General features: G+C 37.6%; 1 protein-coding gene across 3 annotated transcripts in view; it reads left to right on the plus strand.

Annotated features, from left to right (window-relative positions):
* The window catches only part of LOC128662237 (adhesion G protein-coupled receptor E1), a 267,881-nt gene that overhangs the window by 114,725 nt on the left and 133,557 nt on the right, over positions 1–19,599 (plus strand). For all 3 annotated transcript variants that reach the window (XM_053716059.1, XM_053716061.1, XM_053716060.1), the window contains 3 exons: positions 1,815–1,955; positions 8,325–8,471; positions 11,368–11,514. In XM_053716059.1, the coding sequence (XP_053572034.1) occupies positions 1,815–1,955; positions 8,325–8,471; positions 11,368–11,514 (435 nt within the window). The remainder of the gene's footprint in view (positions 1–1,814; positions 1,956–8,324; positions 8,472–11,367; positions 11,515–19,599) is intronic.

Genomic DNA, 19,599 nt, shown 5'->3' on the forward strand with positions numbered 1-19,599 from the left:
CTCAGAATTTGTTACCCAGAGGGAGAGTAGGCTGTTTTAAATGTGGCAGTTGTGTCACTTGCAATACTATGATAGCAGGAGACACATTCAACCATCCCTACAGATCGAAAAAATTCAACATTAGGCACAGATTGTCATGCACCTCAGATTATGTGGTGTATATTATCATTTGCCCTTATGGTAAATACTATGTGGGTAAGACCTGCACAACATTCAGAGAGCACCTTGCCAACCACAAAAGGGCCATCAGAGCTGCTTATATGGATGGTACAAGTGATCAACCTGTAGCTTGTCATTTTTTAGAGAACAAACACACTATAGCCATGCTCAGAACTATTGTCATAGACAGTATTGCCCCTTTAAAAAAGGGTGGAAATAGGGATGAGAACTCTTAAAAAGAGAGGCCCAGTGGTTTTACAGATTAGGGGACATGGATCCCAAGGGACTGATTACACATTTGGACCTATCTTTATTTTATTATTTTATCTCTGTATGTATTATATATATACTTTTCCCTTCTAACCTAAAAGTAGGGGCTTAAACCTAAGTCACATCCTTATCGGTCCCTAGGGACTTTCCTACATATTTCTATATTGTCGCAATTTTCTTTATATTTGTGGATATCCTCTGTGCTTGAGTAGTATGTAGTTAGTTATGTAACATTGGTATCAGTGATTCCATAGTACCTTTGGCGATAAGACTAGGACTTGTTAGCAAAGTATGTAATATAAAGCCTGTTTTAACCAGTCAATATTCTAGATGATTAATTAAATATTCCATCTTATGGTTCCATCTAAGTAACGGGCCTCTAACTCTCGTTAACAATCACTACATATATCCCCTTGTATGTTACAATTCTATGCATGCTTTACTCTGCTCTATAGTTTGAGCAGTGAGCGCTAGGGCACTTGTAATTTCGTGTCTGCGCCAATCATCACAAAACATCTGACGTATGATCTTGTCAATGTGTATATACATTAGCTCCATTAGTAGCAGCACATTAATTGATATGTTTGTTGATATACTCTTTTAGGAAGAATCTATATATAGAAATATGTTATTTTCTACTACATACATATACAATTTGTTAGGCTGGAAATTTTATATTAAATGTTTTGTACGAATAATGAGATAGTAATTGGGAATGATAATGCAAGTTTGTCATATGCTGTTACTCAAGTGAGTCAGTATAAACTTTGCACATACGATTAATTTGTAAATATTGTGTTTATAGATTGTCTTGAGAAAGGCTCAATGTATGAACCCGAAATGTCGACTAAGATTTGTGTGATACCACTTTTTGCAATAAAAATATCACTTGTAACAAAGTCCTATGAGTGCCCTCCATTCTGCATTTTGAATATATGAACATCATTAGAGGAGACACCTGGGCCAAAGAGGAGATATGTAAATGATGGAGTGCAAGATTCAAGAAGCATATATATATATATATATATATATATATATATATATATATATATATATATATATATATATATATATATATATACATGTGTATTTAATAATAAAAAAAAAAAAAAATTCTATGTAACAAAGATGGGAATGTTAGCGCGCTAGTGAGAAGCACTGTCCTGAAGTTAACGTGCGTCAGGTTTTGCTCATGCCCAAATCTTTTACTTTCAACTCGATAACCCACACATGCAAAAAGAATACTTCCTGAGAAGTTTACACTTAAGTGGTTGTGCCAAATAGTGTGCCATTTGTAATCTAGCCCTTTACGTCTACATTATATATAAATACTATATCATGTTTCCATTTTCGGCTGTCTTATTGTGTTTTTTGGTGACTTACAGTTATAGATGAATGCATATTAGCGCCTCCTCTCTGCATCCCTCCCGCTGTGTGTACCAATACTGCAGGTAACATCTCCTGCACCTGCCCAAGAGGGTACACTAAAAGTTTTGATGGATATTTAAATCAGACAACGTGCACTGGTAAGAAAAACTTTATGCAACATAAACACTTTTACTATGTTAAATAATTAAACATGTAAATATAAGATACAATAACTTAGCATGTTCTATATATTCTGATATATTATATGATAAAAAATACAACTAACATTTTTCTTTCATGAATTCATTAGAACATACAATTGTAAACAGCTTTCCAATTTACTTCTCTTGGTATACTTTGTTGAAAGCATATCTAGATAGGCTCAGGAGCTTGTGGATAGCTGCTGATTGGTGGCTGAACTTGTATGCCTATTTTCATTGGCTTACAAATGTGTGCAGCTAGCTCCCAGAAGGGCATTGCTGCTGCTTCAATAAAAGATACCAATAGAATATAGAAAATTGATAAGCGAAGTAAATTGGAAAGTTGTTTGAAAATCTATAATCTTTCTGAATCATGAAAGAATTTTTTTTTAGCTTCATATCCCTTTAAAGGGACATAAAATCTACTATCAAATTTGCCTTGCTCTCATGGTATTCTTTGTTGAAGAGAATGCCTAGGTAGGTAGGTAGTGTGCACGTGTCTTGAGCGCTACAAGGCAGCAAACACTAGTACCATCTAGTGCTCTTGAAAATGTATAACATTGTTAAAAGTATTGTAGCAAAACTATTGCCGTATGTGCTTAAGGCACAAGCATGCTCCTGAGCCTACCTGCCTGTTTTTTTTTTTTTTTAAAAAACGAAGGACACTAACGCCTAGATTTAGAGTTTTGTCGGTAATAAAATAATAAACGCTGCTTATTTTCCCAGCGCACCCTTCAAACAACGCTGGTATTTAGAGTTGTCTGAGTGGCTGCGTTAGGCTCAGAAAAGGGTGCGTTGAGCATAATTTAGCTCCACTTCAACCCTCAATACCAGTGTTGCTTATGGTAGCGGTAAGCTGAAAAAACGTGCTCGTGCACGATATCGCCATAGGAAACAATGGGGCAGTTTGGGCTGAAAAAAAAACTAACACCTGCAAAAAAGCAGCGTTCAGCTCCTAACGCAGCCCCATTGTTTCCTATGGGGAAACACTTTCTAAGTCTACACCTAACACCCTAACATGAACCCCGAGTCTAAACACCCCGTACCTTACACTTATTAACCTCTAATCTGCCGCCCCCGCTATTGCTGACACCGCTGCAACCTACATTATCCCTATTAACCCCTAATCTGCCCCCCCAACGTCGCCGCTACCTTACCTACACTTATTAACCCCTAATCTGCTGACCAGACCTCGCCGCCACTATAATAAATGTATTAACCCCTAAATCGTTGCACTCCCGCCTCGCAAACACTATAATAAATAGTATTAACCCCTAATCTGCCCTCCCTAACATCACCGCCACCTACCTACAATTATTAACCCCTAATCTCCTGCCCACAACGTCGCCGCTACTAGAATAAAATTATTAACCCCTAAACCTAACTCTAACCCTAACCCTAACACCCCCCTAAGTTAAATATCATTTTAATTAAACAAAATAATATTCCTAAAATTAAATAAATTAATCCTATTTAAAACTAAATACTTACCTATAAAATAAACCCTAAAATAGCTACAATATAACTAATAGTTACATTATAGCTATTTTAGGATTTATATTTATTTTACAGGCAACTTTGTATTTATTTTAACTAGGTACAATAACTATTAAATAGTTAATAACTATGTAATAGCTACCTAGTTAAAATAACTACAAAATTACCTGCAAAATAAATCCTAACCTAAGTTACAAATACACCTAACACTACACTATCATTAAATGAATTAAATAAATTACCTACAATTAGCTAAACTAAAATACAATAAAATAAAATAATCTATAATACAAAAAAAAACCCCACTAAATTACAAAAAATAAAAAAAATTACAAGAAGTTTAAACTAATTACACCTAATCTAAGCCCCCTAATAAAATAAAAAATCCCCCCAAAATAAAAAAATGCCCTACCCTATCCTAAATTACAAAAGTAATCAGCTCTTTTACCAGCCCTTAAAAGGGCTTTTTGCGGGGCATTGCCCCAAAGTAATCAGCTTTTTTACCTGAAAATAAAAATACAAACCCCCCCAACATTACAACCCACCACCCACATACCCCTACTCTAACCCACCCAAACCCCCCTTAAAAAAAACTATTGCTAACCCTCTGAAGATCTCCCTACCTTGAGTCGTCTTCACCCAGCCGAGCCGAATTCTTCATCCATGGTGCGCAGAGGAGGTCCTTCATCCGGTAGAAGTCTTCATCCAAGCGGGGCAAGAAGAGGTCCTCCATCCGGTAGAAGTCTTCATCCAGGCGGCGTCTTCAGTCTTCATCCATCCGGAGCGGAGTGGAGCCATCTTCAACGGAGCCGACGTGTAGCCATCCTCTTCAACCGATGACTTCCCGACGATTCTATCAGCCAATCGGAATTAAGGCAGAAAAAATCTGATTGGCTGATGCAATCAGCCAATCAGATTGAAGTTCAATCTGATTGGCTGATCCAATCAGCCAATCGTATTGAGTTCGCATTCTATTGGCTATTCCGATCAGCCAATAGAATGCAAGCTCAATACGATTGGCTGATTGGATCAGCCAATCGGATTGAACTTTAATCTGATTGGTTGATTGCATCAGCCAATCAGACTTTTTCTACCTTAATTCCGATTGGCTGATAGAATCCTATCAGCCAATCGGAATTGAAGGGATGCCATCTTGGATTCATTCGTTGGGAAGTCGTCGGTTGAAGAGGATGGCTCCGCGTCTGCTCCTTTGAAGATGGCTCCGCTCCACTCCGGATGGATGAAGATTGAAGACTCCGCCTGGATGAACACTTCTATCGGATGGAGGACCTCTTCTTGCCCCGCTTGGATGAAGACTTCTACCGGATCAAGGACCTCCTCTGCGCACCTTGGATGAAGAATTCGGCTCGGCTGGGTGAAGATGACTCAAGGTAGGGAGATCTTCAGGGGTTAGCGATAGTTTTTTTTAAGGGGGGTTTGGGTGGGTTAGAGTAGGGGTATGTGGGTGGTGGGTTGTAATGTTGGGGGGTATTGTATTTTTATTTTCAGGTAAAAGAGCTGATTACTTTGGGGCAATGCCCCACAAAAAGCCCTTTTAAGGGTTGGTAAAAGAGCGGATTACTTTTGTAGTTTAGAATAGGGTAGGGCATTTTTTTATTTTGGGGGGATTTTTTATTTTATGAGGGGGCTTAGATTAGGTGTAATTAGTTTAAACTTCTTGTAATTATTTTTTTTTTGTAATTTAGTGTTTGTTTTTTTTGTATTATAGAATAGTTTATTTTATTGTATTTTAGTTTAGCTAATTGTAGGTAATTTATTTAATTAATTTAATGATAGTGTAGTGTTAGGTGTATTTGTAACTTAGGTTAGGATTTATTTTACAGGTAATTTTGTACTTATTTTAACTAGGTAGCTATTAAATAGTTATGAACTATTTAATAGCTATTCTACCTAGTTAAAATAAATACAAAGTTGCCTGTAAAATAAAAATAAATCCTAAAATAGCTACAATGTAATTATTAGTTATATTGTAGCTATATTAGGATTTATTTTATAGGTAAGTATTTAGTTGTAAATAGGATTAATTTATTTAATTTTATGAATATTATTTTGTTTATTTTAAATTATATTTATGTTAGGGGTAGGGTTAGAGTTAAGTTTAGGGGTTAACTTTATTATAGTAGCGGCGATGTTGCGGGCAGCAGATTAGGGGTTAATAATTGTAGGTAGGTGGCGGCGATGTTAGGGAGGTCAGATTAGGGGTTAATACAATTTATTATAGTGTTTGCGAGGCGGGAGTGCGGTGGTTTAGGGGTTAATACATTTATTATAGTGGTGGCGAGGTCCGGTCGGCAGATTAGGGGTTAATAAGTGTAGTTAGGTAGCGGCAACGTGGGGGGGGCAGATTAGGGTTTAATAAATATAATATAGGGGTTGGCGTTGTTAGGGGCAGCAGATTAGGGGTTCATAGGGATAATGTAGGTGGCGGCGGTGTCCGGTCGGCAGATTAGGGGTTACATTTTTTTATTATAGTGGTGGTGATGTGGGGGGGCCTCGGTTTAGCGGTACATAGGTAGTTTATGGGTGTTAGTGTACTTTGTAGCACAGTAGTTAAGAGCTTTATATGCACGCGTTAGCCCATAAAGCTCTTAACTACTGACTTTTTTTGTCGGTAGGAGTCTTGTCGGTAGAGGGTCTACGGCTCACTTCTTCCAAGACTCCAAATACCAGCGTTAGGCAGATCCCATTGAAAAGATAGGATACGCAATTGGCGTAAGGGGATCTGTGGTAGCCTGGAGTCGCAGTAAGGAAGTGAGCGTTAGACCCTTTCCTGGCTGACTCTAAATACCAGCGGGCGGTAAAAAGCAGTGTTAGGACCCCTTAACGCTGCTTTTGACGGCTAACGCCAAAACTCTAAATCTAGCCGTATGAAAACAAAGTTCATTGGAAGCTTTTATTATAATAGTGCACTCTATCTGAATCTTGAAAGAAACATTTTGGGTTTCATATGCTTGGAACTATTAAACTATAAATTGGTGAAAAACTGTGTATTTTGGTATCTAATATGAGATATAAGGTATAGCTGAGTGTTCTATTCCTGTGTATAATCCACCAACATTTAGAGAAATTATTTTTTTTACTTCCTATATAGACTTATTTTTAAAAATTGAAAAATATTCTGTTATTGATGATAATGATTTTTTTTATATAGACATGTGATGTGAAGCCTATATTAAATGATATAACTCCTTGAAGTTTAAAGTTATGGTAAATTCGTATCTATTGCAAAACATATTCTAGATCCTCTTACCTTAACTAGCACATCGATGTGCTTATATATAAAAAAAAACATCTTTTCACTTAGTAATTGCGATTTTATTTTAGTAACCGTACAGTGTAATAATCAGCCTCTCTCTAAATTTTTCACAGGGGCAGCTTTGATTGACATAAGTTTAAGCCAATCATCAGCTCACCACGCACCCCATGTGAAATAGGACCTGCACGCTCCCGTGCTCTGAACTAACTCATTGCTATGGAATGCGCATGCGCAATTCTTACGCTACTTGGCATTTCTAAATGAGAATCCTCAGCTCCAAGTTACATAAAGATAGCATCCGATGTAAGTAAATGTTAGCTGAGGATTCTCATTTAGAAATGCGCAAGTAGAGTAAGAATTGCGCATGCGCATTCCATAGCAATGAGTTAGTTCAGAGCACGGGAGCGTGCAGGTCCTATTTCACATGGGGCGCATGGTGAGCTGATGATTGGCTAAAACTTATGTCAATCAAAGCTGCCCCTGTGAAAAATTTAGAGAGAGGCTGATTATTACACTGTACGGTTACTAAAATAAAATCGCAATTACTAAGTGAAAAGATGTTTTTTTTATATATAAGCACATCGATGTGCTAGTTAAGGTAAGAGGATCTAGAATATGTTTTGCAATAGATACGAATTTACCATCACTTTAAATTAAATGTATAAAAATAAAATATACTAAAAGGAAAAAAATCTTAAAATGCAATTGTTACTTGTTCAAATCATATCTCGGTAGTAAAAATCAGGCCCTTTTTGATGGTACAAAAAAAAATGAAAACAAGGAAATACAAAATAAAAAGAGAGAGATAATGAATTAAGGAGAGGGGTTAGGGTGCATAAATTTATTATATTAAAGGAATATGAAACCTATGTTTTTAGGGTTTTTTGTGATTCAGACAGAACATTTTTTTTTAAGTTTGAAAAAATTTACTTCTGTTCTCAAATTTGTTTAATTCTCATGGTATTCTTTGTTGAAGAGATACCCTAAGTAGATGTCTGGAGCACTACATGTCAGGAAATAGTGCTGCCATCTAGTGCTCTTGCAAATGGATCACATTCTTGCAAAACTACTGCTATATAGTGCTCCTTAGCTAACGTGCCGGTTTTTCAACAAAATATGCAGAGAACAACGAAAATTTGATAATGGCAGTAAATTAGAAAGTAGTTTAAAATTGCCTGCTCTATCTGAATCATGAAAGAATTTTTTTTTATTGCGTATCCCTTTAAATAAGACAAAAACTGTTCCACAAACGGGTATACAAACCATAAATGATACATGGATAAATATTTCAATACACTAAGAAAGTATTCTCTGCAAAATTTAAATCCACAACAAATTCAATGTGGCATTTGGGGGTGTTATCATCTTCAAATGATATATAAACATGTCTGAAGACAAGGGGACCCCCCAAAACATCTCATTAAATTTGTTGTGGATTTGTAAATATCGGAAGACCATGTATAACACAGGTGAAATGTTTTGTCTACAACACATAAACAATATCATTTTGCATTTTTCAGCTATGTCACACTGTGTTCTCTTGTGTCTTACAGATATAGATGAATGCTCCAGCTCACCGTCCCCCTGCATCCCTCCTGCCACTTGCAGTAATACTGTCGGCAGCTTCTTCTGTAACTGCTCAGAGGGGTATACATTGTCCAATAGCTCTGGTGGCTCCGTGAATCACACAACGTGCACTGGTAAAAGGCACCTCTGAACAAGATAGCATATTTAGGACCGATGATCGAAAGTGCTACGAGGTGGCGAAATATTCCAAAGCATCCGCTGCTATGTCGAGCGAGCCTGTCAAAATATTCCAAATTTCCAACATAGCGGCATCACAGAAAGGCGTTTACTATACATGCCATTGGTTGGTGATGCTGGCTATAAATAACACCCAGCATCGCTGCCCATATTGGTGATGTATAGTACAATGATCCCTGGAATATAACAAAACAAAGGGAAGTGATCCAAGAATTGCTGGAAAAGGCAAAAATGCTATTGTCTCCCAGCTGACCTTGTTGTCTATATTATAGAAAGAGGTAACTGGCTGGGAGTGTGCTTAGTGCATAGAAAAACATTTAAATCAAAGGAAAAAAAAACCTATTAAGAGAATAGGGAAAAGTATGCTCTTTCTACACATAAAGTTTATATTTTTCCACTTAAAATTTAACTTTTACTAGTTGTAGTTAAAAAAGGCAGCAGCAATAGAAGTTGTATCAAGCGTGCCAGAAAAATAGTTAAAAACACAACTCTGTAACTGTGACTTGTATCAAGTACTTCAATGTTGCTGACTTTTGGTTGTTTATCACATTTGAGGAGGAGGGGAAAAATCAACGATATTAGGTCAATGTAAGAGCCTCTATTTAGAAACTGTGTCCTGTATTGCCCTATATTAGGGTAGATACGCCATTTTTTTTTACACTAAATATACTGTATATCCCTTCCTCATCCTTCACACAATATGTCCCAAATGTTACAACAAATGTTACAACAAATGTTACAACAAATGTTACAACAAATGTTACAACAAATGTTACAACAACAAATAAAAAATATCAATTAGTAGATAGTCTGAAATTAACAGAGTGTAGTTAAAATAAACATGAAGTGGCGTATCTACCCTAATATAGGGCAATACAGTGCACAGTTCCTAAATAGAGGCTCTTACATTTACCTAATATCGTTGATTTCCCCCCTCTTCCTCATATGTGATAAACAACCAAAAGTCAGCAACATTGAAGTACTTGATACAAGTCACAGTTACAGAGTTGTGTTTTTAACTATTTTTCTGGCACGCTTGATACAACTTCTATTGCTGCTGCCTTTTTTTAACTACAACTAGTAAAAGTTAAATTCTAAGTGGAAAAATATATACTTTATGTGTAGAAAGAGCATACTTGTCCCTATATTCTCTTAATAGTTTTTTTTTTCTTTAATCCCTGGAATATAACTGCCTTGTGCCTAACCACTAATCCTAATACCCCTAAACTGAAGTACCCCACCGCACTGAAGAAACCGCCACATACCCACCGCAAGTACTATCCTATTAACCCTTAAACCGTCACATACTCATCGCAGTTATCTAAACTATTACCCCTATACCACCACTAGCCCACTGTGTATTTTGGTATCTAATATGAGATATAAGGTATAGCTGAGTGTTCTATTACTGTGTATTATCCAACAACATTTTGAGAAATAATTTTTTTTACTTCCTAAATAGACTTTTTTTTAAAATTGAAACATATTCTGTTATTGATGATAATGCTTTTTTTTAAATAGACATGTGATGTGAAGCCTATATTAAATGATATAACTCCTTGAAGTATAAATCAAATGTATAAAAATAAAAATAAAATACACTAAAAGAAAAAAAATCTTAAAATGCAATTGTTACTTGTTCCAATCATATGTCGGTAGTAAAAATCAGGCCCTTTTTGATGGTACAAAAAAAATGAAAACAAGGAAATACAAAATAAAAAGAGAGAGATAATGAATTAAGGAGAGGGGTTAGGGTGCATATATTTATTATATTAAAGGAATATGAAACCTATGTTTTTGGGGGGGTTTTGAGATTCAGACAGAGCATTTTTTTTTTTTAAGTTTGAAATTTACTTCTATTTGTTTAATTCCCATTGTATTCTTTGTTGAAGAGATACCCTAAGTAGGTGTCTGGAGCACTAAATGTCAGGAAATAGTGCTGCCATCTAGTGCTCTTGCAAATGGATAACATTCTTGCAAAACTGCTGTTAAAGGGACATGATACCCAAAAAATCTCTCTCATGATTCAGATAGAGCATATCATTTGAAACAACTTTCTAATTGACTTCTATTATCTAATTTGTTTCATTCTATTGGTATCATTTGTTGAAGGAGCAGCAATGCACTACTGGTTTCTAACTGAACAAATGGGCGAGCCAATGACAATCGGTATAAATATGCATCCACCAATCAGCAGCTAGAACCTAGGTACTGTGCTGCTCCGTAGCTTTTTAAGATAAACCTTTCAGCAAAGGATAACAAGAGAAGGAAGAAAATTAAATAATATAAGTAAATTGGAAAGTTGTTTAAAATTGTATGCTCTATCTGAATCATGAAAGATTTTTTTTGAGGTTCATGTCCCTTTAAATAGTGCTCCTTAGCTAACGTGCCTGTTTTTCAACAAAATATGCAGAGAACAACGAAAATTTGATAATGGCAGTAAATTAGAAAGTTGTTTAAAATTGCCTGCTCTGTCTGAATCATGAAATAAACATTTTTTATTTTGTATCCCTTTAAATAAGACAAAAACTTGTATACAAACCATAAATGATACATGGATAAATATTTCAATACACTAAGAAAGTATTCTCTGCAAAATTTAAATCCACAACAAATTCAATGTGGCATTTGGGGGTGTTATCAACTTCAAATGATATATAAACATGTCTGAAGACAAGGGGACCCCCCAAAACATCTCATTACATTTGTTGTGGATTTGTAAATATCGGAAGACCATATAAAACACAGGTGAAATGTGTTGTCTACAACACATAAAAAATATCATTTTGTATTTTTCAGCTATGTCACACTGTGTTCTCTTGTGTCTTACAGATATAGATGAATGCTTCAGCTCACCGTCCCCCTGCATCCCTCCTGCCACTTGCAGTAATACTGTCGGCAGCTTCTTCTGTAACTGCTCAGAGGGGTATACATTGTCCAATAGCTCTGGTGGCTCCATGAATCACACAACATGCACTGGTAAAAGGCACCTCTGAACAAGATAGCATATTTAGGCCCGATGATCGAAAGTGCTATGAGGTGGCGAAATATTCCAAAGGATCCGCTGCTATGTCGAGCGAGCCTGTCAAAATATTCCAAGCTCCCAACATAGCGGCATCGCAGAGAGGCGTTTACTATACATGCCATTGGTTGGCGATGCTGGCTATAAATAACACCCAGCATCGCCGCCCATATTGGCGATGTATAGTACAATGATCCCTGGAATATAACTGCCTTGTGCTTAACCACTAATCCTAATACCCCTAAACTGAAAAACTCCAAGATTGCAAACACTATACCAATAAAGATTGAAACCGCCACATACCCACCGCAAGTACTATCCTATTAACCCTTAAACCGTCACATACTCACCGCAGTTATCTAAACTATTACCCCTATCCCGCCACTAGCTCACCGCAAGTACTATCCTATTAACCCCTATACCGCCACATACCCACCGCAAGTATCTAAACTACTAACCCCTCTACCACCACATAACCACCGCAAGTATCTAAACTATTAACCCCTATACCACCACAAGCCCACTGCAAGTACTATTCTATTAACCCCTATACCACCACATACACCAAACGCAAACTAACCAACTCTTTGTAAACCCCTATGTAACCCCCCTAAGTTACATTAAAAAAAAAATCTGTCACAAAAATAAATACATATTAAACCTAAACCGAAACAACCCCAAACGCAATCTAACTACTCTACCTAACAACTAATCCCTCTAAACTAACCTCCCTTCTAAACTAAACCACCTAAGTTACAAAAAAAAATGACAGTATCCAAAATAGAAAACAACATTATTGTTATTTTTGGGGGTGGGGGGTTACTTCTATTGTAGAGGGGAGGTTTTGTAATTGATTTTTTTTTTTTAAATAGCTGAATTATCTTTAGGGTAATGCCCTATAAAAAGCCCTTTTAATGGCTATTGTAATTTATTTTATTTTTAGGTTTAGGGTTTTCTGTTTGTTTTGGGTGGGTTTTTTATTTTATTGGGCATGTAGATTAGTGTTAGGTTTAATGGTGTTTTTTTTTAATTTTGGAGAGTGTACTCTATTATTGTAATACTATAATTATAATGCAACTGTCTTTTATAACAATCATATATATTTTAAAAGTATATTTAAAATAACAAACACATCAAGCAAGAATATCTACATTTTAATTTATCCAATACTTAAACTAATATGCATTATACATGACCATGCATTGTATTTCAAAACATTGTAGATATAATGTATTCAGGCCTTGCATTGATATTCAATATTTAAACTGTTATGCATGTATATTGCATAATGCTTTAAGTATTGCATATACATTATAATGTATTTATGTTATCTTGTTGTGTTTATTAGTGATAACATAGATATATATGTTAATATATATATTTATGTTCTAGTAGTCAGTAGCATTAAATCATATTTTTACATAACAACCATGCAGTTATGTTAAACAAAAAATAATAATTATACTGTCTTTAATATCAAATAATAAACACAACAAGCAACATTAATTACATTTTAATTTATATGCAAATATATAAACAATATGCATTCTACATAACAATATATAATTTTAAATATTAAATATTTATGTGTAGGGCCTTAGCTTCTACAGTTAGTTTTAGGTTATGACAGTTTAAGGGTCAATATTTAAATAATATGCATAGTCATGTACAATGCATATTGTGTAACGTATTGTATATATTTATAGATTAAAAGCTATTTAATGATGTTTTCTATTATTTTAAAAATAAACATATATTTTCAAATATATATTTGTTTCAAATAATAGCAAGCAACCATTAAATACATTTTAAGATATCTACAATACTTTAAATAATCTACATTGCACATGACAATGCATACTTTGTCAAGGAGATAGGGTAAACGCCGGAGGGCCGGCAAAACCTTGCCGGCCTCCTGGAACTCGGCAGCTGATCGTAATTGATCCCTGGTCCGCCGCTTCTTAAAAGGGGTGTCAATCAGGCACCATGCAGGGGATCAAGTTGCCCTTGTAGTATGTTGTCAGCAATTTGATGAGACAAACAAACACACACCAGCGCAGGAGCTCTGAGTGTAATATTTAATAGCAACAATGTTGCGCACAGTAAAAAAACACACTTACATCAGTGTAATAATTAAACGCATATCACCAAGGGTAGTACCCATCCCCCAGATTACCCGAAGAAACGCGTAGAGGATTACGGATTGGCCAAGGCGATCTCTCCACCCACATATCCAGTTCAAACCAAGGAGCTGCGGGTCTGTGTCAAGTTACAGCTTAATTCCATACTTCGAACACGGATATTTCTTTGCTATGAGAATCTGGGGGCCGGGTACTACCCTTGGTGATATGCTTTTAATTATTACACTTTTGTAAGTGTGTTCTTTTACTGTGCACAACATTGTTGCCAATAAATACTACACTCAGAGCTCCTGCACTGGTGTGTGTTTGTTTGTCTGTTTTCCAGCTCATCTCTATGAGATAAGATAGAGGAGATTTACTCCGGCGGCATTGGCTTGAGTGGTTGTTTCTCCTCTTCTCCCAGTGGATTTTATGTTCAGTGATCATTGGACACTTTTGGACACTCCTGAATTTCCCCATCCATTGACAGGGGACTAAAACGAGTTCTGTTTTTACTATCGTTTTGTACGGATTATATAGTACTCATTTCCATTGAAAGCGCTGGTAATATTTTCCGTTTTTGAGCAATTAGAGGAGGCACCTAGGAATACTACTTGTTTGGGGGTACTACCTTCTGGGAGGAATGGGGACACTTCAATTCCAGTCCCCATTTTAGGACATCTCTGTGAAACATTATTTAAACATTCATTATAATTTTAGCGACATACAATAGCTTCATAGTTATAATGGGGAGGTTTACTATTTAGTATAGTTTATTATAGTGAAGTATTTTTATGCTAGTAGGCAGTATGTGAGAGAAGGCTGGGGCATTTGAGGGGAGTGTTAGTAAGACATTACGTCAATGTAGGCAGTATTAGGGACTTAGCTGGGCGTTCCAGGGGTGTGTAGGTTAGGCATGACATAGGTATAGGCGGCCAGAGGGAGTTAGCTGGGCGTTGTGTACCGTCATCTTAGTCACAATGTATTTAATTTGATTAATGTACACTCTGACGTAGGTGAAAACTGAATGGGGTCAGGCAGTGGTGGTATCATGATGTATTCATATACATGGGCTTTGTCACAAAATGAGGTTAGGAGTCCTAAATATAAGAAGCATATTCAGTGGCAAGAGATATTTATATAAAAGGAGGAACAGCCAGAGTAGTCATAAATCTGGAAGGAAGAAGACAAATAGTTAAGTTGGTGTTGTGAATTTGCATAGTCAGCTCTTTTGGGAAAACATTTTATAAATCCATTATAAGCCTAGATTACAAGTGGAGTGCTATTGATAGAGAAGGGTGCGCTATCCATATTGCAACACTGCGCTAAGAATATTGCCCAATCTGATATTTCAAGTCAATGGTTAAAGATTGGCCAGAACATGTTAGTGTGCCTGACATTTTGTAGCATGCCCCATATTTTTAATGGATAATGCAGTGTGCGCTATCATAGCTCATATTACAAGTAATAAGTTATGTGTTTGTACGCAAGCCCAACACGTAATAGTGTTGACAAATTTTGAGTGCCTGGAGACCTGAAGTAAAGTGTTAGTACTAGATTTAAAGAATAACAAAAAAAAAATGTATAAAATATAAAAAACTAAATTTATGCTTACCTGATAAATTTATTTATTTCTGGATATGGAGAGTCCACAACGTCATTCAATTACTAGTGGGTTATCCTGCAGGAGGAGGCAAAGAGCACCACAGTAAAGCTGTTAAGTGTCACTCACCTACCCATAATCCCCAGTCATTCGACTGGAGGGAAATGGAAAAAGAATAACACAAAGGTGTAGAGGTTTAGTAAAAAATAACTGTATTAATAAAGGGTGGGGTGGAGGACTCTCCATATCCGGAAAGAAAGACATTTTTCAGGTAAGCATACATTTTGTTTTCTTTCCTAAGATATGGAGAGTCCACAATGTCATTCAAATACTAGTGGGAACTAATACCCAAGCTAGAGTACACAGAATGAACAGGGAGGGAGAACAAGACAGGCAGACCTAAACAAAAGGCACCACCGCTTGAAGAACCTTTCTCCCAAAAGAGGCCTCAGCCGAGGCAAAAGTATAAAATTTGGAAAATTTGGAAAAAGTATGCAGAGAGGACCAAGTTGCAGCCTTGCAAAGCTGTTCCACAGAAGCTTCATCTTTGAAAGCCCAAGAAGAGGAGACAGCCCTAGTGGAATGAGCTGTAATTCTCTCAAGAGGCTGCTGTCCAGCAGTCTCATAAGCAAAATGAATCATTATTTTCAACCAGAGGGAAAGAGAAGTAGAAGTAGCCTTCCTGAGAAACAAACAAACAGGGCAGAAGTATGTAGAATTTTAGAGTATGCACAACATTCAAGTTGTGCAATAGACATTCTTTATGAGAAGAAGGATTGGGACAGAGAGAAGAAACATCAATTTCCTGATTAATATTTCTATCAGAAACCACTTAAGGAAGAAACCCCAATTTAGAATGAAGAATTGCTTTATCAGCATGAAAGATAAGGTAAGGCGAATCACACCGCAAAGCCAAGAGTTCCGAAACTCTCCGAGCAGAAGAGATAGAAATAAGAAACAAAACCTTCCAAGATAGCAACTTAATATCTATGGAATGCATTGGCTTAAACGGAGCCTGCTGCAAAACTTTAAGAACAAGATTAAGGCTCCAAGGTTAAATACAGGCCTGATTCTCACCAGGGCCTGCCAAAAAGATTGAACATCTGGCACATCCGCCAGACGCTTGTGGAACAAAATAGATAATGCAGAAATCTGACCTTTCAGAGAACTGACTGACAAACCTTTCTCCAGACCTTCCTGGAAAAAATACAAAATTCTAGGAATTCTGACCCTACTCCAAAAGTAGCCCTTAGATTCACACCAATAAAGGTATTTACGCCATACCTTAGAGCCTGGATCATTGTCTCAATGACCGACTCAGAAAATCCACGCTTAGATAGAACTAAGTATTTAATTTCCAAGCAGTCAGCTTCAGAGAAACAAGATTTGGATGGAGGAATGGACCCTGAGTTTGAAGGTCCTTCCTCAGAGGAAACCTCCAAGGCGGCCGAGAAGACTTCTTCACTAGGCCTGCATACCAGATCCTGCAAGACCATGCAGGAACTATTAGAATTACTGATGCTCTCTCTTGTTTGATACAAGCAATAACTCGTGGATGGAGCGAAAACGGAGGAAACAGGTATGCTAGACCGAAATCCCAAGGAACCACCAGAGCATCTATCAGAGAGGCCTGAGGATCTCTTGACCTTGAACCGTACCTTGGAAGCTTGGCATTCTGCCGAGACTCCATCAGATCCAACTCCGGTACCCCCCATTTGAGGGATAACTTGGAGAACACCTCCGGATGGAGAGCCCACTCCCCGGGATGAAATGTCTGTCTGCTCAGGAAATCCGCTTCCCAGTTGTCCACTCCAGGAATGTGGATGGCAGATAGACAACAATTGTGAACCTCCGCCCACTGAATAATCCGTGCCACCTCCTTCATGGCTAAGGAACTCCAAGTTCCTCCCTGGTGGTTGATGTAAGCCACTGAGGTGATGTTGTCCGACTGAAACCTGATAAACAATTGAGGCCAAGCCATCAGAGCATTGTAAATTAATGCAAACAGGAGGGGTGTCCGGAACAAGGTCAGACTACTAGTCTGTGCAAACAAAAAAATGTGTATAGAGAATCTGCTTCCTAGAGGACCCGGAGTGCCGTAGCAATGGCGGATCAGGCTGTAAATATACATGACAAGGAACACGAAGGGCAGGCACTGCTAGGAGGCATAAAAGTAAAAAAAATGATTTATTGAAAAATTTAAAACATGACCCCAGACAGGAGTGAAGAGACATACAGGACAAGTCTTACGCATTTTGCGCCCCCTAGTGGCACTTAATCATAGACTTTTATACCTCCTAGCAGCGCCTGTTCCTTCATGTCCCTTGCATTGTAAATCAATCTCAACTCCAAGATGTTTATGGAGAGAGCAGACTCCTCCCGAGTCCATAGTCCCTGCGCCTTTAACGATTCCCAGACTGCTCCTAGCAGGCTGGTGTCTGTGATCAAAATTACCCAGGAAGGTCTCCGGAAGCATGTGTCCTGAGACAGATGGTCCTGAGAAAGCCACAGGAGAGAGTCTCTTGTCAACTGGTCTAGATCTATCCTCTGAGACAGATCCGAATGGTCTCTGTTCCATTGTCTGAGCATGTATAATTGCAGAGCTCTCAAATAGAATCGAGCAAAGGGAATTATGTCCATGGAAGTGACCATCAGATTACCTCCATACATTGAGCCACTGAAGGCTGAACAGTAGACTGAAGAGAGAGGCAAGAGGAGAGAATTTTGAATTTTCTGACCTTCGTCAGAAAAGTTTTCATAGATAGGGAATCTATTATGGTCCCTAAGAAAACCACCCTTGTAGCTGGAATAAATGAACTCTTTTCCAGATTCACTTTTCAGCCGTGGGAACATAGAAATGACAACACAATCTCTGTATGGGAGTTTGCTTGTTGAAAAGATGGTGCCTGAACCAATATGCAATTCCCCAAGACCTGATCACTGCTAAGAGAGTCCCCAGAACCTTTGAGAAAATTCTGGGAGCTGTGGCAAGGCCAAACGGAAGAGGCACAAACTGAAAGTGTTTGTCTAGAAAGACGAATCTCAGGAATTTGTGATGATTATGAAGATATGCGTCCTTCAGGTCTATAGTCGTCTTGAACTGACCCTCTTGGACCAAAGGAAGAATGGAATGAATGGTTTCCATTTTGAAGGACGGTACCTTGAGAAACTTATAGAGGCACTTTAGGTCTAAAATGGGTCAAAAAGTTCCCTCTTTTTGGGAACCACGAACAGATTTGAATAGAATCCTAGACCCTGTTCCCTTACTGGAACTGGAACAATCACTCCCACACAGTTAAAAAATGCCTCTCTTTTTACCTGGTCTGCAGATAATCTTGAGAGGTGGAATCTGCCACTGGGAGGGAAAGTTTTGAATTCTATTTTGTAACCCTGAGATACTATGTCCACAGCCCAAGGATCTGGGACATCTCATCTCCACGCTTGACAAAACAAGGAAAGTCTGCCCCCCACTTGATCCCAACTCGAATTGGGGGCCAACCCTTCATGCTGACTTAGACTCAGCTGAGGGTTCTTTGATTGCTTACCCTTATTCCAAGACTGATTGGGCTTCCAAGAAGACGTGGACTGCTCCTGCTTGGAAAAGGGAGAGGAAGACTTTTGACCTTTGAAGTTACGAAAGGAACGAAAATGACTTTGATGTCCTTTGAGTCTGTTCTTGTCTAACGGTAGAAAAGACCCCTTTCCACCCCTAATATCAGAAATTATTTCTGACAGACCAGGTCTGAACAAGGTCTTCTCCTTGTAAGGAAGCTAGCATCAGAAATAAAGGAATTGGCTATTTTGAGAGCCTTAATCCTGTCTTGTATCTCCTCCAATGGAGTCTCTACTAAAATTGATTCAGACAAGGCATTGCACCAATAAGATTCCGCACTTGCTACTGTGGCAATACAAACTGCAGTTTGCCATTGAAGACCTTGATGAACATACTGTATATATTCTTCAAATAAGCTTTCAGCTTTTTGTCCATGGGATCCTTAAAGGAGCAGCTATCCTCTATAGGGATCGTAGTTCTCTTAGCCAGAGTAGAAATAGCCCCTTCTACTTTAGGCACCGTGCGCCAAGAATCTTTAATAGAGTCATCAACAGGAAACATATTTTTAAATAAGGGAGATGGGGAGAAAGGAATCCCTGGCTTCTCTCATTCCTGTGAAATCAACTCTGTCACACAGTCTGGGACAGGAAAAACTTCCACAGAGGAAGGAACATCATAGTTTTTATTAAGTTTACTAGACTTCTTAGGGTTGACAATAACAGAAGTTTCAGAGTTATCCAAAGTAGCCAATACCTCCTTTTAACAG

The sequence above is a fragment of the Bombina bombina genome, chromosome 6, assembly GCF_027579735.1.
Source record: "Bombina bombina isolate aBomBom1 chromosome 6, aBomBom1.pri, whole genome shotgun sequence".
In the NCBI taxonomy this organism is placed as follows: domain Eukaryota; kingdom Metazoa; phylum Chordata; class Amphibia; order Anura; family Bombinatoridae; genus Bombina; species Bombina bombina.